Source organism: Hippocampus guttulatus, chromosome 12 (assembly GCF_054856545.1).
Source record: "Hippocampus guttulatus isolate MCC_2025c chromosome 12, RoL_Hgut_1.0, whole genome shotgun sequence".
Taxonomy (NCBI): Eukaryota; Metazoa; Chordata; class Actinopteri; order Syngnathiformes; family Syngnathidae; genus Hippocampus; species Hippocampus guttulatus.
The window spans coordinates 5453936-5479413 of NC_141272.1; the positions used below are offsets into that span (position 1 = coordinate 5453936).

The window sequence follows — 25478 nt, forward strand, 5'->3', positions numbered from 1 at the left end:
ATCTAAAGCACGGACCAGAGAATTTAAAATATTTTAATGTAATCATAATTAGGTTATTGTTGTTGTTTTTTAACTCTTCACATTGCCTGCAAGCATTTTTTTTAACTATTCACATGTGTATGACCCAAAAGCACATTGGTAATACACATGGCCCTTACAACTCTAAAATAACATCCAGATAAGATCACTCGTTAGAATTTTGGCTTAAGTGGCTAAGTTATTTTCCCCCCAACATTATTCGGATAAGGATCCAAGTCAAGTGTTGAATAAATTCGTTGTGATGAAATTGATCTAATACATTCTGATGCAGATTAGGCTTGGTTGTAGACGGTGGACTTGATAACCTCTGTTAAAATGGTCCAGTAGCCCACAACCGGAGGAAAAGTGGGGCATATGCATTCCTTCTTGCCTCGCGAGCAAAGCCCAGACAGGAAATCCTTCTGATTGTGTGACGACGGAACAACTTCTCCACCCTGTCCGGGTGGTACCTGCACCTGACACATCTGTCACGGTGGCAGTGGCACTGACAAACTATAGACTAAGATTGGAACGCCTTAGATTGCAAAGGTGTGCCTGTAACCGTGTGTGATTGTTCAAATAAGTTCATTTTATCAAATTGGTCATAAAAGTACGAAACAATACAACAACAGTAATTTGAACTGAAGAAATATATTTCTCACTCATGCCAGGATCAAGTGTGTCCAAATATTTGTGGGCGTGCACTCAATTTGGTTCCTAGACAAAAATATAACGTCATTAAGTGTAACAAAAATATTGTTTTTAGCTTTGTAACAATGTCCAGTGTATATTGTGGTTTCTTCACGCCATAAACTTCTCACTCTGCTTTTAAGTTTGCCACTTCAATAGTTGCCTGCTTAAGTGTTGACATACATATTCATACTAACCTCAAACTGTGACAATAAAAATAATAATGCCGTTATTTGTGGCAGAAACATCAGATACTCCACAACTTATGAGTGAAAGCCCTCTGTAGTACCTTGGATCATGTTTACATTTTTGGGATTTCTCTTCTGGCACTTTTCAGTGGCTTATGTCATACATTTTCATTTTGCAGGTTCAGACACTAATGCCTTGTAATGTTCTTGCACTGCCCCCGGTGTCCATGCAGACAGAGCACAAAGCGCGGCGTTCACCAAGTATGCGTTAATAAACACACAAGCACCTTTGACATGTGCTTTTAATTCATTGGCCTCCTTGCGCATGTAAAAGACCAGTTAACAAAATCACTGTGTTTCCCTCGGCACAATTCTCTCCATTGTGGTGTGTTTGGGGAGATACAAACCAGCTTTCTTCCCGCAACATAGAATGTTGTAACATGGGTCTGAAGTCATGCACCAGTCACTTTGAATGTCATCCCTTGTTGTCCCATAACAAAGTCAATTTTTAAAAAAAGCATTTCCCCCATTCATTTATTCCTGTTGTTGTTCCCTGACGCCCTTAGGAATCGGATAAGATTGGAGACCAGGGGTGCTGCGGGAGGGGTGGGTTGAGAGGGTCCAGTGTGGAACTTTCTGAAATGACTCTTCCAAATTCAATACCTCATCTAAATGAAAGCTAAAACATTCTTTTCAACTTTGTCTCATTTTGAAGCAAACCTTTTTATCTTGATCCTCACAGGAGCTGTTCATTTTCAATGTAAGCCCGTCGCAGTCATGACCTGAGATAAACTTCATTTCTAATGTCCGGGTCAAAAAAGATAAATGGATTTGGGAATGTGTGTATAATAGATGGGGGTCATTGAATGGTCATCCGATATATTGTTCCCGGCTTTGTAATCAAATCTTTCAATCATTGCTCTCTAACTTTTGGGGGAATACATGCGGGTGACCAAGAATGACCTTTTGTTCTCCTACTGTGTGTTGCAGGCGTGTATGTACCACCTGGTGCGGGGATAGGCACTGGACCAGGAACTGGATTTTTTCCAGGTAACAAAGGCTTCTAGGTCCGCTGGGATAGTTTGGAATAATAAACTACCCAAGCCGCAACTCATTGCAGCTAAGCCATGCCGCTGTAGATCAGACATTTTACTATGCTGACGCATACACATTAAAAAAGAACTTAATAAAGCCTAAAAGTGAACCAGAACTTAAATTAAATGTAATGTAGAATTATAGTTTAATGGAAATGATTTGGCAATCGTAGCTATGGTCCTGCAAAGCCACAAAAACTCATTTTCCCCTTTCATGATCTACGGCGTACAATCAAACTATATACCAGCACACTTTCCAGGACTGATAACTGCATTGGCCACACATTGTGACATCTGTTTGCACTTGACATTCTCGCGCTACCCAACAGTAAAAGTTATATAGATGTACAAGTTTTGAAAGCCCCCCCAACGTGCAATCAGCAGTGTATGTTCTGACCAAAACCAGGCATTAGAAGACAATGAATCGCGACTTTATCGGGTGACTCAACAATTTTTTTCAAAGGATATTGTGATAGAACTGAACAATGGCACAACTACTACTCAATCTTAATTAATGAAGCCATACTGGATGTACAATTTTCTCAAAACTACAACTTAAGAATGACATGATGACAAACAATAATATTGTCTGCAATATGGATGATCACATATTGGTCGGTGTCTGTCCTTGTCATTAGGTGGTTATGGAGGTGGAGGCCAAGGCGGTGGACCAGGAGGTCTGGTGCCAGGAGGCGTTGGCCAGACTGGATTTGGTATTGGAGGCCTTGGAGCAGGTAGGAAAACTGTTCCTTAATCAGCGACAATTTACTACCAATGCGCATGAAAGTCAGTGTCAATACTATAAATCTTGAAGGCCAAACATGAAGTGAACTTGGCCAACCATCTTTATAGTCATACTTAGGGCTAAAACTATTTCAAGCATTCGTTAGTTGTTTTTTTTTTAACGCAACCCACCCAGGTTCATAGTTAGACCCATAGCAACGCGCCTAACAACGAAAATGATTTGTTCAGCAATCTTCGGTCAGCCATTGTAATGCATTATTGATTGACCTGTTAACTGCTCTTTGCCAAAGTTAGCGAGTTATTCGGCGAAATGCCTCTGCTTAGTTAATGTATTTTAATGAATTACTTTATTGTGACACAAAAATATTTCGTTTGGGATATTTTAAAATTACTTCACTCTTGACCTTTGAACTAATCTCATCGTTCGTGAGTTGTATTGTAAACCATAATGTAGGCCAAAATATAACCTTAAGGTTTGTTTTTTTAACTCACGCTAGGACAAGGAGGGAAAGGACCAAAGCCAGGTAAGATTATACAATTATAATTTGTTGAAACGGCCACAATAAGACTCAATACATTCTTACTGTGTTAAGAAATCTGACGTTTCTTCCTCCATCCATTTTCTGATCCGCTTATCCCCACAAGGGGCACTGGGAGCTTTCTTCCTACTTGTGATATTGTTTGATTTTCCCTTTCTTAGATTTTGTCTACCTCATTTATCTCCATGATGGATGTCAAACTATTAACATTTCCCTCATCATAAATAAAGATCTTTCCAAGAGTATCCATCAAAACTGAGCATTACTATCTGAACTCATTAAAATATGGTCGTACAGCTCATGTGTTTGGCTTTCATTAGATCATGCGGTGGTATTTATGTTGTTACTGGTTTATTTCAAAAGAACCTTGTCGTGGAATTTTAATATTTTTGGGCAATGACTGATCTGCATGTGGTGTTCTTCACTGACCATATAGCCGAGTCTAAAAGCTTTGTACTGATACGGTATTTTAGTTGGGTGGGAATTCCTGACCATTTACAGTGAATGCATCTATTGGATGGATAAAGCTGTATACCCTGATTTATGTTCTCACACTCATTTCCCAGCCACTAGACAAAAGTAAACATCCTTTCAAGGAGTTGTCACCAAGCTGCCCTTATCACCGTCTTGCCGCTTTACATTAGCTTGACCACTATATACATCTTGATTGCGTGAGCCTTTAGATAGCTTGTACTGCTCTACATCACTGTTGCATTAGTGTGTGATGATTAGTCAAGTTTAAGCGAACATCTACGCCTGCTGAACAATGGTGCCGGTGGACTGATGGTGTTTTTTTACCGTCGGACCCTCACAATATCTGGAAGCCTCCAAGTCGGGCCCTTTTCTCCAGCACTGTACAATAAATATTTTCCATTGCCGTATTTTTTTGGTCTACACTTCACCAGTAGCTTGAGCGACTTTTGTCGTTTAATTTCCGCAAGCACTTACTGATACAATCTGAGCATATGTGTTCGGATAGATAAGGAAGCAAACAAATGTCGTACCGACTCGATAACAGAATGGTCCCTCTGGAGTGCCACACCCCTGCCCTCAACCGAGATTGGCAGGGCAGCCACTTTTTGTAAATGAGTTCATGTCCAATGCTGTGTTCAGTGGAAGTTGATTTTGGCAATGATTAATTGTAAGGTGTTGACCGAGACTTTTCTCATACATGTAGGTCATGCTACTGTCGCTACAATGTGCATGACAATTCAAATGCAAATTCTCCTTATAAATTAAATTACCTTTCCAGCTTTTTTGGAACACTGTTGCCAGTGCTGTTCCATATTAGGAAGCATTTTGCTTTCTCGGGTTACCTCCTTCATTCCAAAAACAGCAGCGTCATCGAACACTCTAAATTGTCCATAGGCGTGAATGCTTGTTGACCTCTCTGTGCCTTGTGAAGGACTGGCAACTACCCCGAAGTTAGTTGGGAAAGGCTCCAGCTCATGTGTGACCCAAATGAGGATTACCGGTAAAGCAAATGGGTGGGTCATGGATGGAAACCGTCAGCACTGCAAATGCTTGCCATGGCAGGGTCGTAGTTGCTCTTAGTGTTTGGCAAGCAAAAGCAATTTTTCAACTCTGGCAATCCAAGTGGGGATCGTTATTTCTGGTTCTTTCATGAGTTGCCGGCTTCGTAGAAACATTTGCAATCAGTGATGATGCACTGACATACTGTACCTGTGCACACGGAGAAGCCCTCCAATCGTTCTTTTGTTGAAGCCCAGTAGTGACGCCGCATTCCTCTGGCAAGCTCCTTGTTTGACCTGGACTATTATGCAGGGCAACAGCTGGTGAAGTGAGTAGCGTGACTACAGTGAATTTTACCACAGCTCGTGCTAAACCTTGAAAATATCACGCTAATTGTGAAGTATCCAGTTTTTACAACGTACTGAACGCAGGAAAAAATCTTCTTTCGATGAGCGGCAACTGCAGGCCGTCATCTATTCTGTGTTCCTTCAAAGGTTGATTAATTCCTTAATGCTGTAATTGGCCAAAGTGTGGCATTTCCTACTCGCTGACAAGGCACGAGTCGAAGTAATAGGATTAACTTTTTGTGACCCTTATTCTGAAAGAAGGACTTTCAACAAGACATGCTCAGAGATGATTGAGAAAGGAGAAGAATATGCATCGGACATTGTGTGACGTAATCAGACTCACTTTCAATTCATTGTGCGTGCCCTGTGATTGGCTGGCAACCAGTTCAGGGTGCACCCCGCCTACTGTCCGAAGACAGCTGGGATAGGCTCCAGCACCCCCCACGACCCTTGTGAGGATAAAGCAGATTGGAGAATGGGTGGATGGATGGATGGATGGATGGATGGATGTACTAGGTTCATTGAAGATTCAATCATGTCAAATGTATCGACATTGTCCATGTCTGTAATTCCTGCAGGCAAATGCTCCAAGTCTACACCACCTAAACATGTGAAATGTTTTATTTAAAACTGTTTGCAACAGTGTGTAATGGCTAAATCATAAAGCTAGTCCCTATCCAAACCTTTGTGTAGATTCGCCATTTGTTAGCTCTCCAAAATCTGCACACAGTCAGCACACATACACAACAGCTTTTCCTTCTCACTGCAAAAATTGTTTCCTAAAAGGTTTTCTTGAATGATGTAAGCAGATTTTTTTTTCGCATCTCCATAATCTTAGCCAATATTCCCACGAAGTATTGTAATTGAAAAGCAATCAAAGTTAAGTTGTGGCTTTTATTAGTTTTTGTTTGTGTCTAATCAGTTTTGCATGCTACATGCCTGGGTCTCAGCCTGACATATTCTCTGTGTGAGTTGATGAGCCGTCCCTTGGCAAAGTCAAGCGAATCTTCCAGCTTTTGTTTTCCAGTAAGTCTGGAGTATGAACCGCTGTCCTTGTCCATCTGGCAGTATTGTCCCTGGGTTGTTTAGACACAGATGGAGTTTTCTCTCTCTCTTTCTCTCTCTCTCTCTCTCTCTCTCTCTCTCTCTCTCTCTCTCTCTCTCTCTCTCTCTCTCACTGTTGTTTCTTAAACTGAAAATTAAATCCCACAACCAGCTGAACCCCCCCCCCCCAGTCAAAACTATTGGACCTTTTGATTTTTGAATGAGTGTTGTGAACTACAACGGCAAAATGCACATTAACACAAATATTTGCCGTCAACAAAAACATACACAAATTCATCCGATTCTGGCCGAGGTTTACATTTTAGTGGAAATTTCCATTGTCCATAACAACACATAAAATAACGTAGTTGCATGGGCTTTGTTGGCCATGTTATTGCAACAGCTAAAACATGAATCCTATTACCGGTACTATAATTTGTAATTTGCACCAAAGTAATTTTTCAAATTGAGCAATTAGAATACCTGTTTGAACCTCTGGGCTATTATTTTATTCTTCTGCGAAGCAGAAGTGAGCCAAACGAGGCTAAGTACAGTTGAATGTTGTCCAATGTACATGCACAGGTTGGAAAAAAAAAACTTTCGACCACTATGATATAAATCAATATGTCCATTCTCTCACGTACTCACACGTGCACACAATTATATGGCCATGACGAGGACCATGGTTGTCATTTGTTTCTAAATTGCGCTCACCTTTCGCAGCCCCATCCCTTTGCTCACAGGAGGTTCTGGGCGGATAAAATGGCTACTCTCATACCTTCTCTCAGATTTTGACCTGAAACTCCCAGTGCCCACAATGGCCAATCAGATGTCTCCATAGATTCCTCAGATTGCGTGAAGGTCCACAATTAAACAGGCTGACAGGTTTAGGATCGTTTAACCTTCTGCATCCTATCAAGGTGTCCTGGTCTTTCAACACAAGAAGCCACTATTCTTCAGGGTTCCACTTGCTTGTTCTTTTATTTATTTTTGTTCTCCTTCCATAACATAATGTATGTTTTTTTAAATTCTTTCACTTTATATTCTCGTCCTAACGATTGGAGCGGTGACATGCAACAGATGGCTGCACTGTGTTTGCAACCATTCCTATGACGGAAGAACTTGGAAAACGCTATGGAGCCTTTGCGCCCAGCGTCACTGTTTCAATGTGCATGTTCGCAGCTGACCTGTCCAACATTGGTCTACTTCCTCAACCTTGACTCGTCAGAAAAGTATTCGGTGCAATGGCAGTCAGATGCACATGTGGACCATCTGGGAGAGGAAACACACTTGGCCCAAGTGTACATACCATGCCTCCGGGCTTCGCATTTTGACATGAGTTCTAACCCGATTCATAGTTTGAACAATTGATCTTTTCTGGGCTGGCTGCTCAGATCTGTGATCTTTTCTCCTCACATGTTCCATAATCTAATGCTTGCAACGTGTTTCTGCCTTGTCTGACTGCCTTTGTTGAACATGCTGCACGGTTGTGTGCCAAGCTCAAATGGTTGATGAGCACTGAATTGTCGATACTGCTCAGACATGTTCAGGGGCTGAGAGTTGGCAGAGCAGCTGGGACATTCCTTCAAAGTGGATAAAGAGTAGCAGATCCTCTCAATTCTAACAAAAACCAGGAAAGGGCCGAACTCTCTGGTGTGGTTGAAAGGCTTCGGTCTGCCGCTGTCGGCTTCATATGACTTGAAGTGTAAACAATGACATCACTGACTCAACGGATAATGGTGTAATGCGAGGTTTACAAATTAGTACAGTTTCAAATCCAAACAGGAACAACAACTGTCACCACAGCTGGAACGACAACACTGCTGAGTGGAAAAGTTCCTGTTCTGTAGACCGGTTTATGGACCCCGGACACCCATTTTATATTTGAAAAATCTCATAGCACACCACCAAAAATGTCACTCAAAGTATGAATACTGATAACGATGATCTCAATGGTCTCAATTTATTCCAAAATGGACTTCCTCGGTGTGTCATCTTGGCCTGCTTATTTCAATAAAAAACTATTCTGTTGTATGAATGCCAACAGGTGGATGCACATACTTTCCGCCATCTAATAGAAGCAGATTTACTTGCTCTTGCTCCTTCCGGCAGGATATGCCCAGAACAGCTCACCAGAGAGAGGTCGTGGAGTGCACCTTAGTCAAATACCCGAGCCACCTCATCTGGCTCCTCTCAATGAGGAGGAGTAGCTGATCAACTCTAAGTCCCTCCCAGATGACCGAGCTTCTCACTGTATTTCTAAGGGAGAAACCGGAAACCCTGTGGAGGAAGCTCATTTCGGCCACTTATATCCGGGATCTTGTTCAACCCACAGCTCGTGACCATAGGTGAGGGTAGGAACATACTGTAGATTGGCCTGTTAATCGAGAGATTCGTTTTTCTGGCTCAGCCCCTTCGCCCCAGCAGACTGAAGCAAAATCGTCATCACAGCTAATGATGCACTAATCCGCCTGCCCTTCTTCCGCTCTATTCGTCTTGAACAATAACCCAACATACTTGACCTCCTCCGCTTGGAGCACGATCTCATCCTTGACCCGGGGATGGCACTCCACTCCTTTCCAACTGAGGAACATGGTCTCAGATTTGGAGTTGCTGATATTCATCCCAATCGCTTCACACTTGGCCCCAGTGAGAGTTGGAGATCGCGGCTTGGTGAAGCCAACAGTACCACATTATCTCCAAAAAGCAGACCTACTGAGGCTCTTTTATCATGCCTTGCCAAACATGCTTTGAATGAATCATACACATTATTCCTGAATGAGTTATTGCTCAATTCACGTGTGTATGCGCAGTGTATGTGGCTCAGTCAAAGTGCGGATGTTTGTTGTGGGAAGTGAGTCTTTCCCAGTGTATGTGAGAAGTAGCAGCACTTAGCAATGACATCAAGTGTATTAGTCATATTATTCCCCCAGTTTGAATGTTTTGGCATGCGGGCCAACAGTTACCTTTGGAAGAGAACCGTTACCTTTGGAAGGTCTGCAGACAGAAGGACTAACAAACAACTCCACAGAATAAACCATTTAGCGGAGGTAATTAAAGCAGAGCAGGAATAGTTTTACATAAAGCTGTTTGCAGACTTATTACTCAGGCGAGGTCACACAACGGCGCAGTAGTACGGCGTGCAACTTGAAACTTTCACACTTACTGTTCATATAAAGCCATTGGAAAGTTTTGCTAAATCCCTGTATGAGTGAGATGCTCTTACTCACAGCCGGGTGATTTTTCTTTGTTTTACATGCATGTATGTGAATTATTGTCACACGTAGATGCTTGTCAATTCCATGACAGAAGAAGAGCTGAAAAAATGTTCATTGAATAGCAGTTGGAAGAGGAGTTCAATTACATTTATTCACTACCAGCGAACTTTGAGGAGAACTTTGCAGCATCAGAACCATTTCTCTCAGGAGGAACTCACTCAGGGCAACAAATCGTTTGACTGAGCACTTTTGGAAACCGTCACTGCTAGTGTCATGACTCGACGGAAAATTTTAATGAAAAACAATAGGAGGCATTCTGCCCAAGTCAGCAAGCTCACACCAGTGAGTTAAGAAGAGAAGTTATGTGCAGTAGAGTGTGAACATATAATTAATCCAACATGTACGCAACTTTGCATCTCACACTTGGATGCAGATAAGTGACAGCACAAGGAACCTGGAATTGACAAGGACAATTGGAGTTCACAGGAGAAGGGAGGAGAGGGAACGCAAGGAAAGCGTCAGTGTGTCCGCTTGTGTCTCACGCAATGTGGAATTACTACAGCACCTCACATTAGACTGCTTTTATCCAACTCACCCTGCATCACCTCACAAAAATGCTATCGATCCACCAACTTGGAAGTTGTACAGCGTGATAATTTGATACTGATAAAAATCGTGTGGGATGACTACAAAGGACATAATGAGGGGCTTAGCTTATAAAGTGAAAATGTATTTGGGACCACAGCCGAAGAATCGAACCCACTTGTCAATCAAAGGAAAATTGGCCAATTCTTTGAAGCTGAAGTTAGTGAGAAGATTTTCCATCACATTTCAGAAAAGGCAGCACTGTGCATTGCCAAAGCACGGCTCTGCATTCTGCACACCTTTTGGTGTGAATGATGTCATGGTTAGCAAGATACAGTATATGTCATTCTTCTCACATTTGTGCTTTAACACCGGACAGAATGAAAGGGGCATGAGTTGAAATGGTCTCCAGCTGCATTTCTGTAAGCTAACAGAAAAGAAAAAAAAAAAGAAGGGAAAAAAATGCAGCTAAAATATCTAGGAGACACTTCAGGGATCTGTCCTCCGCTCCGCTACCTTCAGTGGTTTTGAATGAAAGCCCAAAGTCGAGAGGCAAGAAGTGGTGAACGGAAGAGATGAGAAGCAGTGAATGAATTCATCCGTCACTCATGTTTGGCTCCCTCCTACTAATTAACGCCTTGTGTGTGCGCCGCGTAAGCTTGTAGGAAGTGTTGGAGGGGAGGGGGCATGAACAAGAATGGAGAAAAGCAAAGAACAAGTGAAGGGGGGGGGGGACAGTGAGAAGCGAAGACAGTCTTTTGATTAATGACTTTTGTATCCCTCGGTTCTCAAACGAGATTGTCTGACCAAGCCCCAATGGAGAATGAGCGAGGTGTTTGAGGGGTGAGATTGAAGCCAGATATTTCTGTTCACACTGGCTCATATCCATCACTTGGGCTGAGAACATGACCAGTGACTGAGACTCTCAGTCACATTGTCTGGCCAGTGTTAGTCTCATATCCCTGACAAAGATTTACATTTTCGTCTTACATGTGTTCATCTCAAATACTTCATTGTAACTTTTAGGGTGGAACAATGGCTTGTCCCAGCCATGGTACGCGTAAAGGCACTTTTCGACTTTTGTGACTCGGTAACGTGTGTCGACCTTGTAGGCTCTGTAAAAACTCTTGATCAAAAGTGTATTATTAATGATCTACTTTACATATATTCCGTAAGAGATTGGATTAGAAATTGATTCTAGCACTGGAAGGCATTTGTCTCCACTGGTTTGTTGTTTGTGTCCAAAATATAGTTTTCGCATAAATAAGCAGCCGAAACATGATGCATGTTTTCACTTCGCATTTCTCTGTCTCCCTGTTCACTCCCTGGTGTAGTATTAAATGTCCAGCCCTTCCATTTTGGATTGGAATTTATGTTGAGATGTTCTGTCTTTTTTTTTTTTTAAATACAGCAGCGTTACAGAGGTAGTCACATGGGATTCCTGATTTGCAAGAGCACATAGAAATGTATCAACAATTTACAGCAGTTATGCAGAAATCCTTCAACTTGTCAGAAAGTAAATACATCCCGGGAAAAGCACCACAGGAAATCCACGATTTGATTTGATATCAGGGCTATTGTGTGTCATTTCCGGCGGGGTGTTCATTGACAACAAACCAAAGTGACGTACAGTATAATCTGCAAGTTATGAGAGCCCAATTTATTTGTCTGAGTTGAGGTCCTGCCATAATATGTGTCCAACGAAAATATGGCTGCCAACATGTAAATATGAGCTCTTGTTCAAATCTAAATGCCGTCGTACAACAAATACACTATAAAGCATTTCATACATGTTAGGCATTCAAACATCTTTTTTTTTCCACATGACAGCAGTGTCCTCTGTGACCCCTAAAATGAATTGCATCCAGGTTAACAAATGTAGCATCCCCCATGATGCTCGCAGATGAGAGAGAGGATATTATTGATGTAATCTGGTCATTCCTTAGCATTCACATGCAGTTTCTGAGGGGATATGTCGAGTTTCATTTTGGCTTACTGTATTTCCTCACTGCCAAGTAAAGTCAGAACATTGTCTGAAACCGGTTCATGCTGACAGTCTGGACTCAGGGTCAGTCACATCAACTTGGACTCACTTCTTTGTGTCTGCATCTCATCTCAAACCAGAGGGAAGTCTCTGATGCAGGTGCGGGCTGACCCTGAGCGCCATCGCTGGAGACAGACTAACGCTTGCACATGTGAAAACAAGTGCTCCGCATAATGATTTGCTTTCTGCGAAATGAAAAACAACACCCCTGGTTTATCCCTCTTTGCCATAACTCAGTTGTAAAGCTGCGGCAGCCTTGTTTCAGGCCACCATGGAGAAAACAAGATTGTAATGGTAATTCAGGACAGTATAAACTAATATTTACTTACAGAATGTAAACGTTCATCTATTTGGTGATGGAACGCTGTAAAAGCCTAATTGCCTCACCTGGAACCCTATCCGCATCCTCAGGACGTAGGTGAAGCTCACAAGCATCTTTGCATGCCCTGTGATTGGCTGGCAACCAGTTCAGGGTGTACCTACTGCCCGCATCCCCGTGACCCCAGTGAGGACACGCGGTTTAGATAATGGATGGTTGTTTGAAGGGTATATCCCCCCTTATCCTGAGGACCTCTTCTGAGCTGAGTGGAGCAGCAAAGGCTGAGTTAGTCCTCATTTGCAGAAGGTTTATAGCTGCTGTGCCTTTACCGTGACACTCACCTGGATCTGGTCTCGGGTGCTGGTGCTATCTCCTCAGTGGTCTTTCTTAGATGTTTTGAATCCATCCTGGTCTCTTGCAAGAAATCGTGCATCGATGTTGCCGGGATGCCTCAAGAGCCAACCTCTATTCCAAGCTAGGCTGCTTGCCATTCTTTGATGCCAGCCTCATCAATCAGATGCTGGTTTTTCACCTCATTGAACTGGTGGGTGATTGCTTGTCTGTCCTCTCAGTATACTGTAAATTCAATGGTGACAATGATTTTTAACTCCTTGAGAAAATAATAATGTCCTGCAGGAAGACAGTTGCCATGACCTCCTGCGGAAAGATGAGCTTTTTTTTTCAAGGTCATGCACACCTCTCGGTCAGATGTGTGTTGGCCCCTGTTTAGTACATTCGAATCTCGGTTGTTTGTTAGCATTGACTCTGCAGACACTATGAGGACTTTGACATGCAGCTTACATGTGGTTCAGGGAGCAGAGACTAGCTCCACAGTGGCTGCAGGAGAACCCCTTTTTCTTTTACTAAAATTTCAAGTATTTTCGTGTAGGTGAAGTTGGTCAGTACTCCAGAGCTCCTTCCACAAAACTGCGACATCTTGAGTGCCTCATCCCACAGCATCCGGCGGGCATTGGGCGCTTGACACTCCGCTTTAATACTTTGTACAACGGTTCTCGTCTGTTGTCCCCCAGACCGTTTGCATCCCAAGTTGTCTTCTTTCTCTGGCATTGGCCTTGTGCCAAGTCTTGTTAAGGATAATTTTCAAGGCCTCGGTGCCCTTGGCACATGGTGCCGACACTTTCCTGGGACTGCCAGTAAGCTTCCGCTTTCCTCACTGCACTGTGTTTTTCTATTTTCTGCCACACTTGACGGCATTACTGGTGTGCTGTACTGTCTCATCCTTAGATGGTAGCAGCGTGCATTTGGCCTTTGCCTTGCTGGCCTTGAATTTGTTTCCAACAAAGGAAAATGGTTAAATGGAGCTTTGAAGACTTGCTACAGCGTTGGACAGAACTGAAGATTTGGGGGAGCCCCAGCCATTTTCGAATAAATCTGCTAAACACTTTCGCCATTACTACGACCTTGGTTAGTGGAAAGTTGTACAAATGGAATGGCTACAAAAGTCTTTGTTTGATGCGGTACTGGAGGCACCAAACCTTAACCCTCAACAACTTGAAATAATCCACAATACACATTGCTGGCAGTAATATTGGATTTATATTATGATGTGATGGCAGTGAATGAGTGTAATGTGGGAGTTTTGTTTTTTCCAACTATTAAGTATCTAATTTTATCATTTTCATGAGTCCAGATACACAGCTAACTGTTGTCAAGAGTACTTTTTGCAATATTTGTGCCCCCTGTCAATGTCCCATCGGACAGTGGAGAAAATGTAAATCAGAGCACTGTATTAAGTGCAGTCAAACATACATATTTGAAAGGAAAATCAAAACACCGCCCTTTGCAAAGTTACAACTGAGCCTTAGGTCGCTCGTCGTCACTGTCAAAGTTATTAGGCTAAATTGTCCTTTTTTCAGCTTCTAAAAGTCTGACGAGTCAAAGTTGGATTTGAAGCTAACTTTGAGGTGTGCCTGAATGTACACTTCATGTCTAAGAAGGAGATTACCGAGGAACTCTTAGCTCAGCGCGGAGGCTTGCGTTGCATGCCTTGTGTGTTTGTCAAGCCTTTGGCAGCGTTCATCGAGCACTGCTGCTTTCCTCACACATTCCTCGTCATCATCACTTATCAATGTTATTACCTTCACTCTGAGCATGACTGGGTGCTTTCCAAGGTCTCATCCTGTCTGTCTCGCTGCCTTATTCGACTCGCTTCCCTTGTTCGCTTGGCCTCATACCCGAGGCTCACCCTTTTCAAGTGTTAGTGTGACAGTGTTGTGGCTTGTTCCAAAAACATTAATCGTTCCATCATGCTGGTCTCAGCTCAGCTTGTTTAAATATAATACCTGCATGGTTATGGTATTCTCCCAAAACTGTACTCTGCAAATGATCGTGACTAGTTGTAAGAACAGGCCAAAGCTGTTATTGGACTCTTTATGCAACAAGTTCAGTAAAAAGCTTAACTCATTCACTCCCAAAGACGTTTTTAAACGTCTTTTCAGACTTGGTCCAGAATTGGCTGGTACTGAATGAGTTTTAAGGGTCTCGATGCTAGAAAGTGTTTAGAATCCCACATAAGCGTGTTCTATGTCTGTCGAGCAACAACAACAAATGTTCTCTCCTGGATTCGACGATAGACTCTAGTTCAAATAATTGGAAGCTAGGTTGATTGATGCATGTTTGTGATAAAAATGAACAAACCTGCCTGTGTGTGCCTCCGATGACTTAGTTTAAGATATGAATAGCATTGCGAGAGGTGTCCTGGCTGGTTTCCGCAAAATTAGTCCGAGAGTCTTCTAAATGGGGAAGCAACAAGACATCGTCATGAGGATATTATTAGACTTTAAGATAAAATTGTTATGCTCATGTTCTGTTATGTTGTGGTTGTTTATCTGTTGCTTCTTTTTCAAACTCGGATATATCTCTTTTTAGGTTACGGCAATCTAGGAGCCGGTGGCAGTTATGGAACTGGAGACCTCGGCGGCGGTGAGTTCGACAGTGTCTTCGGAAGTTGTCAGTTATATTCTCAGTAACAAGGGCCAATGTGAAACCGACCGTTTATAGCTCTTGTTCAGTTTCAGACAAAATTTAACCAGCAAATGTTTTATCTTCACACAAGGTGGTTATGGAGGATATGGTGGAGTCCCTGGTGGAATCTTCCCAGGAGCTGGACAGAAGGCTGGTAAAAGAGGTACAGTCGTGACTCAGGAGTAGTCTAAATATACAAGATGAAATCGAAGAGACAATGTCGAAGAGGTATTCATGTGATACTGTTTATCATTGTGGTGACAGCAGTGGTGAACGACTCCATGTTGGTTTTTCCTTTGGCTTCAATGTATATTCCCCTTAATTTGGTCTGTTTTGGAGCAAAAACATCCAGTCAAAGATGGCCTAAAATTTAGGTCCTCAATAAAAAGGAGAGCAGGTCAGAAGATTTTAGAATCTTAGTGCAGAACTGGCAGACAGTATGAGCATGTATTGCAGCATAACTGGCTGGTACTGACTGCTAATTTGACTCAAGATGCAATTCTATAGTATTCCAACAATAGTTTATGTAAAATTAATGTGTTTTAAAATACTAAAAGTACAATTCTATGGTATCCTACCATAATTTTATCAATTTAAATGTGTTTTTTAACAAACTATCCCAAAGTGCCAGAAAATCTAAACTACCGCTAATCTAAACAATAAAACAGTGAATAATAGGTAGGTTCACACTTTTTCTTGCTCGAAAGCACGACATTATCTATTTAACTTGCATCGTCATTCTCGGACTTCTCTCCTCACCATTTGCATGCCTCAGCACACACCCAACTGCTCCAGTTGCAAAGCTGCTCTGGTTAAGTAATTGATTAGCTCAGCCTCGTGGGAGAAGTTACAGCGCACACGATTGGGCTGTATTTTTCCTCTCATCTCAATCTCAGAGCTGCCAGAATCACTACCTTAACTCCCGTAAAAGTGATCTAGCTGAATCACAAATGTTTGCCAAAATGATCAAATATTAGTAAATGTAGTAAGGAACCAACGGAATATGAGGTCTTGCTGTGGTTCCAAATGAAACTCTGTAAAAACAATAGACTAGTACCTTAACTTTGCTGACTAGTACGGTAGCCATGTGTTCACGTGGTTTTGAAGTAGTACTTTGAGTGTTTGCCTACTTATTTGGGATGTCAACAATGTAGCTTTGTATATTTTGCAGATTGTATCCAAATTTTTGGTGAGGATAAAAAAGATGCAGCATATAATGTTTGTTACATTTTAACAGATATTTCTCCCATCACAGGTGCCGGCGGCCATCTGCTCCCATTTGGAGGTAAAATGTCGGCTGGTACACTGATGAATTACTATACACACACTGACACAATTATTTTAATGGTCTGCATTCTTATCTATTAATAACGGAAAGCCAAAATAAATGTATCACATTAATAGTAAATCAGCATGAAAAATAAGGTTTTGGACAGAAACATACTCCCGCAGAGCCTACAGTGACCTCACTGTCTGTGCTGTTTATGTCCGTATGATTTACTTTAAATTAGGCAGCTTGATGAGGCATAGACTCCTGGGTCCACTCATGACGAGGGCTTTGGCAAACAGCTTACTCCTAAATATTGGTTGGCAGGAAGGAAAAAAAAAACCTTTCCTCGAATAAGTCTGGGCTTTTTTCCCCCGCAATACTCAGAATAACATCTCATTCCCCTGAAAGAGCAAAGATAAAATAGTATTCTTTCGCCAAAATTTTCTTCAACAAATCGCCAGAGGCCACATACCTGCAGGTAGTGCGCAATGTCTATTCAGGCAAAGTATGTGGGATATCAGAATTTAAAAATGAAAATAGGAGTTGAACAAATAAACGCTGGTGTCTTTGCTGCGGCCAAACTCCCCTACTTGTGAGGCTGACAGCTCATTTCTTACATGAGCGGTTAGCCAATGAAATGAGGCATTTGATGAGCACAGCTAATGACATCTGTAGTTGCTGCCTCCCGTAATTATATTAAAAATCAGCCATGTCACTTTTGATCATGAAGTTGTTTGACTTGACATTTGACAGATAGAAATGCAGTTTTTGTAATAAATGACACCACTGACTTGACTCCATTTTATTATACTGCAGGAGCAGGAACGGGAACTGGAACTCTTCCTGCTGGAGGCAAGACACACAACTTTGGATATTGTTGCCTTTGGTTCCATGAGTGTTTTATTCCTACCTCTTGTGACATTGTGTCCTTGTTTCCAGGCCCTGTTATCCCCCAGACGGGCTTGCCAGGAGGGGGTGGTGCTGGATCAGGAAAAACAGCTTCCAAAGTACCAGGTATTGTATAATCAAATCGTAACCTACTCGTCATGCTCATGGGCAGACCGGATATTATTTCTAGGTAGTCTATCAGCTGGATTCAGATACATTTCTTAATTAGGCTACACATCTACTTCAAAAATGGATCTGAATCCAGATGACTCGATTGTGTGCAGCCACTTGACAAAATAAAATGGAGTAAATTCAACACACCATTTTTTTGGAGTTGCATGCAGATAAAATCACGGCAAATTGGTCTTCTCTCGTAAGGGAGATGTGTTGTAGTTTGTCAAATGTTGATTCACATACGCGCCAGTGCACGTAACAGTGGACAATCAAAACTGAAAACCATTCCATGCGGTTGGTTGACCCTTGATTTCTTTGGATTTCTCCCCAAAGAAATAATAAAAGTAGAGGGTCTTCAATAATTCCGAGTATTGAGGAATATGATCACCTATTCAATCAGCCGGACTTGTGCCGTGTTTTCAGACGCGTAAACATTGTACCATTGGTTCTGGCAGGTGTGGGTGTACCTGGGCTTTATCAAGGTGGATTGGTACCAGTGAATGGTATGTCACTTTCATTGATTAATTATTGGCAGATAAAGGCACTGTCCTGCAATCTAATACAACTGCTTTCTGATTGGTGCCTTCAGGATTTGGTAACCGTGGAGTTCTTCCAGGAGTTGCCACTGGCAATGGCCTCAGTCAAAAATCACGTGAGTATTTTCTTGTTCTTCAAGACTGCACAACAGGAAGAATATGGACCCTAGGGACTCCTAGGGTGGACAGAAATGATGATACTTACACTTGTTTAACAACTACGGCACTATTCAGTACATTTGTATGTTTCCCTAGCAGGCGAATCAACAGAATTGCTTATTCTTTTCCTTGGTCTTATTATGTCACACATTAATGTGGCCTTTTGGCTGCTTGGCAGAATTGCGAAAGTAGTACTTTCATTTAAAATAAATTATTTTCCACAATCAATACATGTGACTGGATGATGTGATGTTTCTTCTATAGTTGGAGCAGGCGGACAGGGTGTGCTGGGAGCAGGTCAGTTATTTATGCATTTCACATTCATGTACACTACGTCTCTTTCAAATACATTTCAAATGTATACTTTATACAGGCTACGGAGGGCAGATGCAGCCCGGAGTGTTCCGTGGATACCCTCTGAAATCACCCAAAACTCAAGGTGTGAATATAATTTATGGGGGTGACTCCTTCCTATTGATGTAGTATTGTATGAGGTTTGTTTCATAATGGGCTACACTGTTATATAGACAGCTGCGTTGCTTTGATCGATCAACAGTATTTAAGTTACTGCCTGTTACAATGTTATGTACTGGCATCTCTCCTCCCTCTTCTTGTCCAGGAAATACCTCCTGTCACGCTTGCGGCAAACAATTGCAACCAATAAGAATGAGATGATTTGTTGTACACTTGTTGTTCTTCCTCCAATGTTCCAGTATCCAATGTATCCTGTATCTCTCGTCAATGATTGCACATTTGTCCTCAGGTGTCTTCGGAGCAAAGCCCGGAGGCGGAAAACTTCCCTTTGGTACAAATGCTCATATTTTATTGGCACAAAGGTTTGCCGTAATCATGACATCAGCCAGTTGTCAATGATATGTCATGTTGTAATGTTTCAGGCTACGGGGGGTTTGGTAATCAAGGAGCTGGTCTTCCAGGAGGTAAAGGTGGACCTGGGTCAAAGCCTGGATTTCCAATTGGAACTGGTTAGTATTCCCAAGTCTTGTTTGTTAACCTTTCACACTAAAACAGAAAAAAATCATGCCTCACACTTAGCTTTTTGCGTGTGTGTGTGTGTGTGTGCGTGCGTGTGTGTGTGTGGGGGGGGGGTGCAGGAGTGGGCACCAGTGGCATCTCACCTGCACAGGCTAAATCTGCCAAATATGGTAATCTGTACCATTTAATACCCAAGAAAGTGTTGTGAGTCACCTTTCACCAATGTATTTACTGTTCTATATTCATAATTGTCTTTAATTTCCTGTAGGTTTGGGTGGAGCTGGTGGTTTTGGTGCTGTTGCTGCCGGCGCTGTTGGTTTTGGTCCCGGTGCAGGTGGTTTGGGTGTCGGTGGCACAGGTGGACTATATCCAGGGCAGAGTCCAGGAGGTAGCGAGTCTTGAACGCAATCACAACATTATTTTGAAATGATATTGGTCTCATCAGATGTGTATGTAGATGGCATGAAATCAATGTATACATTGAATTTGTCCCTATTTCACAGCGGGCTATGGACCTGGGTCCAAAGCTGCTAAATATGGTAACTATTTTTCCAGCTTCTATTGTTATTATGAAAGCATTTAAACAAACAACAGACTGCTACTCCAAAAGGTGCTAATCTATATATTTTTCTAAAAAAACTATATCCATCCGGTCAGGTGGTGTGCCAGGTGGCGTGCCAGGTGGCATACCAGCTGGTGTTCCTGGTGGTATACCAGGTGGTGTGCCAGGGGGTGTACCAGGAGGTATACCAGGGGGTATACCAGGAGGTGTTCCAGGTGGTGGATATTTACCATCAGCCAAAGCAGCTAAATATGGTAGGCGCAAAGCTGACGGTTTTGGTAGTGCTGGTGGCAAAGGTGGCCTCTACTCGTGGACATTATGATGTATCTTGACTTATTTTAATGAACAACCTCTGTCCTGATTCTCTGTGACAGGTGGTGTACCAGGTGGTGTGCCAGGGGGTGTACCAGGTGGTGTACCAGGGGGTGTGCCAGGTGGTGTACCAGGAGGTGTTCCAGGTGGTGGGTATTTACCATCAGCCAAAGCAGCTAAATATGGTAGGCACAAAGCTGACGGTTTTGGTAGTGCTCGTGGCAAAGGTGGCCTCTACTCGTGGACATTATGATGTATCTTGACTTCTTTTAATGAACAACCTCTGTCCTGATTCTCTGTGACAGGTGGTGTACCTGGTGGTGTGCCAGGGGGTGTACCAGGTGGTGTACCAGGTGGTGTGCCAGGGGGTGTACCAGGTGGTGTACCAGGAGGTATACCAGGAGGTGTTCCAGGTGGTGGATATTTACCATCAGCCAAAGCAGCTAAATATGGTAGGCACAAAGCTGACGGTTTTGGTCGTGCTGGTGGCAAAGGTGGCCTCTACTCGTGGACATTATGATGTATCTTGACTTATTTTAATGAACAACCTCTGTCCTGATTCTCTGTGACAGGTGGTGTACCAGGTGGTGTACCTGGTGGTGTGCCAGGGGGTGTACCAGGTGGTGTACCAGGAGGTATACCAGGGGGTATACCAGGAGGCGTACCAGGTGGTGGATATTTACCATCAGCCAAAGCAGCCAAATATGGTAGGCGCAAAGCTGGCGGTTTTGGTAGCGCTGGTGGCAAAGGTGGCCTCTACTCGTGGACACTATGATGTATCTTGACTTATTTGAATGAACAACCTCTGTCCTGATTGTCTTTGACAGGTGGTGTACCAGGTGGTGTACCAGGGGGTGTGCCAGGTGGTGTACCAGGCGGTGTGCCAGGTGGTGTACCAGGATTTGGTGGATATCAACCAGCAGCTAAATATGGTATGAACATTCCTCTGCTTCTAACAATTTTGTCTATTTGGCATTACTTGGTAGTGGGCCGATGGCACAGATGGACTATATCCAGAGCAGGCCATGCATTTATCCAATCAGCATTATCTACAAACCCATTAACTTGCAACATATTCCAAAAAAGCTGGGGCAGAGTGTATATATAAACAAAGTGTATATATAAACAAAATGTTGGTCTCCTTGACAGGTGCTGTGCCAGGGGGCGTGCCAGGGGGTGTACCAGGGGGCATACCAGGGGGTGTACTAGGAGGTGGTGGATATCTCCCATCGGCAAAAGCAGCTAAATATGGTATGGGCACCATGCTGATGGTTGTAATTCTGGAAGTTTGTGTCCCAGGTGGACTAAATCCACCACGCATAACATAATATATCATATGAAAAGTCATGACATTTTGTAGTCAAAAGCATCTTACTTCGGTCTCTTTGAAATGTGTGCCAGGTGGTGTACCTGGTGGTATACCCGGTGGTGTATCTGGTGGTGTACCTGGTGGCGCACTGGGCGGCGTACCAGGTGGTGTGCCAGGGGGCGTACCAGGTGGTGTACCAGGTGGCATACCAGGAGGTGGTGGATATGTACCATCAGCCAAAGCAGCTAAATACGGTATGCTCCTCGCAGGTCTGAAGATTGATGGCATATGTGGCTTGTATTCAGGGCTTCTGCCATCACTGTATTGCGTAAAAGTCATACATTTCAACACACTTTTTGTTTTTTCTCCTTAATGGGTGGCATACCAGGGGGTGTGCCAGGTGGAGTACCAGGAGGTGTGCCAGGTGGAGTACCAGGAGGTGTCCCAGGTGGAATACCAGGAGGTGTACCAGGGGGTCTACCAATCGGTGTGCCTCGTGGTGTACCAGGATTTGGTGGATATCAACCAGCAGCCAAAGCAGCGAAATACGGTCTGGACGCCGCTCTGCTTATAACAATTTTGTCTACTTGGCATTGCTGATGGTATTATGATAGCACTGCTGGACTATTTCTCGAACACACCATGCGTTTATATATCAATATTATTTCATCAAAGCAACTAAATATGTTATGCAAACATCTCCGGTGGTTGCTGTTTGATTTGGTATGGACACATCTAATTTCCTCACAATTGTATTTAGTTTTCATTGTTAGTGGTGTACAGGTCATACAGGTGAATATATATGCTGAGCAGGCCATGCATTCATCCAATCAATCAAATTGCTGGCCATGATTCTCAATGTTGGTACTTTGATTTTTTGCCAGAGGTGGACTGCAGCCAGGGCAGACACCATGATGTATCCATTATTATGTGTTTATTCATGATAGGTGCAGTACCAGGTGGTGTATCCGGGGGGGTGTCTGGGGTTGGTGGATATCAACCAGCAGCTAAATATGGTATGGGAGCCATTCTACTGGTCACAATTTGCAGTGTTGGTTGTATTCCTAGTTGGACTGTATCTACAGAAGATATCATAATGTATCATGTCTTAAAAACAAACACACACACACACATTATCAATGCTAATTTTCTTTGGACTTATTTCTAGGGAGTGTACCAGCTGGAGTACCAGGAGGTGTGGCTGGGGGTATACCAGGCGGAGTACCAGGTGGAGTACCTGGTGGAGTACCAGGATTTGGTGGATATCAACCAGGAGCCAGTGCAGCGAAATATGGTATGGACAATACTGTAATGGTTCCAATTAAAGTTTATGTTGCTGGTCGCACATGTGTACTGTACCTGATGCATCACATACGCAATCATTTCAGTCTTCATAGATTTAACACCGTATTTCTTGGGTCTCCTTTTCAGGTCCTTTTCCTGGTGGCGTACCTGGTGGCGTTCCAGGTAATGCATATTTACCATAAGCCAAAACAGCTAAATATGGTGGGACTCTGTTGGTCCCTGTCAGTCCTTGCTGGCACATCACAATTTCTGGCACAGGTTCACTGTTTCCAGGGTCGTTGTATCCATGTTTCATGTGTTAAATCATGTCAACCTGCAGACAATCAAAAGCATTTTACTTGGGTCATCTTAACAGGTGGTGTACCGGGTGGTGTACCTGGTGGCGTACCTGGTGGTGTACCTGGTGGTGTACCAGGTGGTGGATATTTACCATCAGCCAAAGCAGCAAAATATGGTATGGATCTGTTCTACTGTCACAATTCTCACTTTAGTTGTGTTATTAGTGGTTGTGGTAGATATCCAGGGCAAACACCATGAGATATCGTAACATAAATTCAAATAAGTTTGAGTCAGGCTTTGTTTATTCCCCAAATAAATAAATGAATAAATACTCAACAGGAGGTGTACCAGGTGGTGTCCCAGGAGGAGTGCCAGGGGGTGTGCCAGGTGGGGCACCATTTGCCCTACCAGGAGGAGGTCAGAGATTTCCAGGCACTGGTCCATATTCACCAGCAGCGAAAGCAGCAAACTATGGTACGGCAGTTCTCAGAAGTTGCACTTAGCAGTCAATATTCTATAAACCTGCTAGAATGATTTGTGAAAGCAAAAATTCAATCAAAGTGTAAACATCATGTCTGTTTTTTCTCAATTGGGAGTTACAGGGGCAGCAGGAGCAGGGTTCGTAACAGGAGGACTGGGAGGAGCTGGAGTAGGAGGACTACCTGGTTTGGTATCAGGAGGAGTTGGAGGTGGACAATACTCTGCTGCTGCAAAAGCTGCTAAATATGGTACAAGAAATGAATAAATGTATACATCTGCTTGTACAATTGATATACCAGTTAACTGAAACTTGGCTTACAGGAGGAGCAAGGGCAGGTTTAGGAACAGGAGAACTTGGAGGAGCAGGAACAGGGGTAGGCAGAGTGCCTGGCTTTGTTCCTGGAGGAGTTGGAGGCGGACAATATGCTGGTGCTGCTGCAAAGGCTGCCAAATATGGTACAGGAAATAAAACATTGCACATTCAGAAGAATGTGTGTTATACTTATTTAATTTCCCATGATTATGAGTTGCAGCTGGAGCAGGAGCAGGGTTAGGAACGGGAGGACTAGGAGGAACAGGAGTAGGAGGAGTACCTGGATTGGTACCAGGAGGAGTTGGAGGTGGACAATACTCTGCTGCTGCAGCTGCAAAAGCTGCCAAATATGGTAAACTGAACACTTGCAAAGATCCAATACACCGTTAAAATCTTGTTTCTCATTGTACTGTAGCTATTATTCTCATTTTAAGTTTAGATTTTAGGAAACAACATGCTATGTTTGCCTTGATTAGGAGGAGCAGGAGCAGGGTTGGGGGCAGGAGGCCTGGGGAGACTCGGAGCAACGTTAGGAGGAGTGCCTGGTTTGGTACCAGGAGGAGTTGGGGGTGGACCATACGCTGCTGCTGCTGCAAAAGCTGCTAAATACGGTCTCTACAAACATATACAGTGCCATGAAAAAGTATTTTTTGGCTTCCTGTTTTCAGATTTATTCATTTTTTCATCACTTGTAGTTTTTGATCATCAAAGCAATTTTGCAATCTTACTAAGACATCCCAAATAAATATAAAATGACATTTTTAATTTTAGAATTTATCTATTTTATGGGAAAAATCCAAACTTTTGCCATGTTAATTTTTATCTTTTTTTTTTTTTTATTAAATCTTGAGTCACCTGTGATGAATCATAGTTTTGAGTTCAATTTAACTGACCACACCCCGGCATGTTTACTGTCAGATTAGAAATCATCTGTCAGTACCTGTCAGACAAAATGAAATTAAAAAATGTTACAAGACCTCAAAAAGAAATGAATTATGCCACCATTCAAATTTAATTCAAGAACAAATGAGAAACACAGTAATTTCAATCAGTATCAGTCTGGAAATGATTACAAAGTCATTTTCAAGGCTCGAAAAACTCCAGCGAACCACGGTCACAGCCATTGTCCATAAATGGAGACAATTTGTCAGAACAGAGTGAAACCTTTCCATGAGTGGCCGGCCAACTAAAATTAATTCAAGAGCGCAAAAATGACTCATCAAGAGACTCCAAAACAACATCCAAAGAACTCTAGGCCTTGTTAGCCCCAGTTAACGTCAGTGTTCATGACTCAAATTTAACAGAGAAACTGGTCAAAATGCAATTGATTGGCGAGTCTCATCTCATATTTTCCAAGAAAAATCTTTGATGTCCAAGACTTTGGAGCAAATGCTCTGTGGATTGATGAGACAAAAAAATTCGAAGCTGTGTAACTTGTTACATCTGGCATAAAAATAATCTCATAAAAATAAAACATTTAATCGAAAGAACATAATGCCAGCAGTGTGATGGTCTGGGGCTGCTTTGTGACTTGTGGACCTGGACCACCTGCTGTGAATAACACAACAATAAATTCAGCTGTCCAACATAAAATATGTTGAGCCATCAGT

At 42.7% G+C, this 25478-nt stretch overlaps 1 protein-coding gene across 5 annotated transcripts in view; it reads left to right on the forward strand.

Annotated features, from left to right (window-relative positions):
* Positions 1-25478, forward strand: part of elna (elastin a) — a 44097-nt gene that overhangs the window by 9380 nt on the left and 9239 nt on the right. For 2 of the 5 annotated variants that reach the window (XM_086125948.1, XM_086125953.1), the window contains exons 2-35: positions 1887-1946; positions 2629-2724; positions 3232-3258; positions 15193-15246; positions 15380-15451; positions 16544-16573; positions 17375-17410; positions 17498-17572; positions 18076-18123; positions 18210-18272; positions 18580-18612; positions 18689-18754; positions 19079-19120; positions 19212-19298; positions 19428-19478; positions 19577-19696; positions 19812-19847; positions 19966-20124; positions 20245-20367; positions 20488-20634; positions 20755-20889; positions 21010-21114; positions 21332-21433; positions 21584-21745; positions 21880-22041; positions 22439-22507; positions 22660-22785; positions 22923-22958; positions 23152-23250; positions 23415-23549; positions 23678-23803; positions 23877-24011; positions 24089-24220; positions 24345-24479. In XM_086125948.1, coding sequence (XP_085982074.1) covers positions 1887-1946; positions 2629-2724; positions 3232-3258; positions 15193-15246; positions 15380-15451; positions 16544-16573; positions 17375-17410; positions 17498-17572; positions 18076-18123; positions 18210-18272; positions 18580-18612; positions 18689-18754; positions 19079-19120; positions 19212-19298; positions 19428-19478; positions 19577-19696; positions 19812-19847; positions 19966-20124; positions 20245-20367; positions 20488-20634; positions 20755-20889; positions 21010-21114; positions 21332-21433; positions 21584-21745; positions 21880-22041; positions 22439-22507; positions 22660-22785; positions 22923-22958; positions 23152-23250; positions 23415-23549; positions 23678-23803; positions 23877-24011; positions 24089-24220; positions 24345-24479 — 3084 coding nt within the window. Of the gene's footprint in view, positions 1-1886; positions 1947-2628; positions 2725-3222; positions 3259-15192; positions 15247-15379; positions 15452-16543; positions 16574-17374; positions 17411-17497; positions 17573-18075; positions 18124-18209; positions 18273-18579; positions 18613-18688; positions 18755-19078; positions 19121-19211; positions 19299-19427; positions 19479-19576; positions 19697-19811; positions 19848-19965; positions 20125-20244; positions 20368-20487; positions 20635-20754; positions 20890-21009; positions 21115-21331; positions 21434-21583; positions 21746-21879; positions 22042-22438; positions 22508-22659; positions 22786-22922; positions 22959-23151; positions 23251-23414; positions 23550-23677; positions 23804-23876; positions 24012-24088; positions 24221-24344; positions 24480-25478 lie in introns of all 5 variants that reach the window. The other 3 variants (XM_086125951.1, XM_086125952.1, XM_086125954.1) reach the window with 3 other exon arrangements.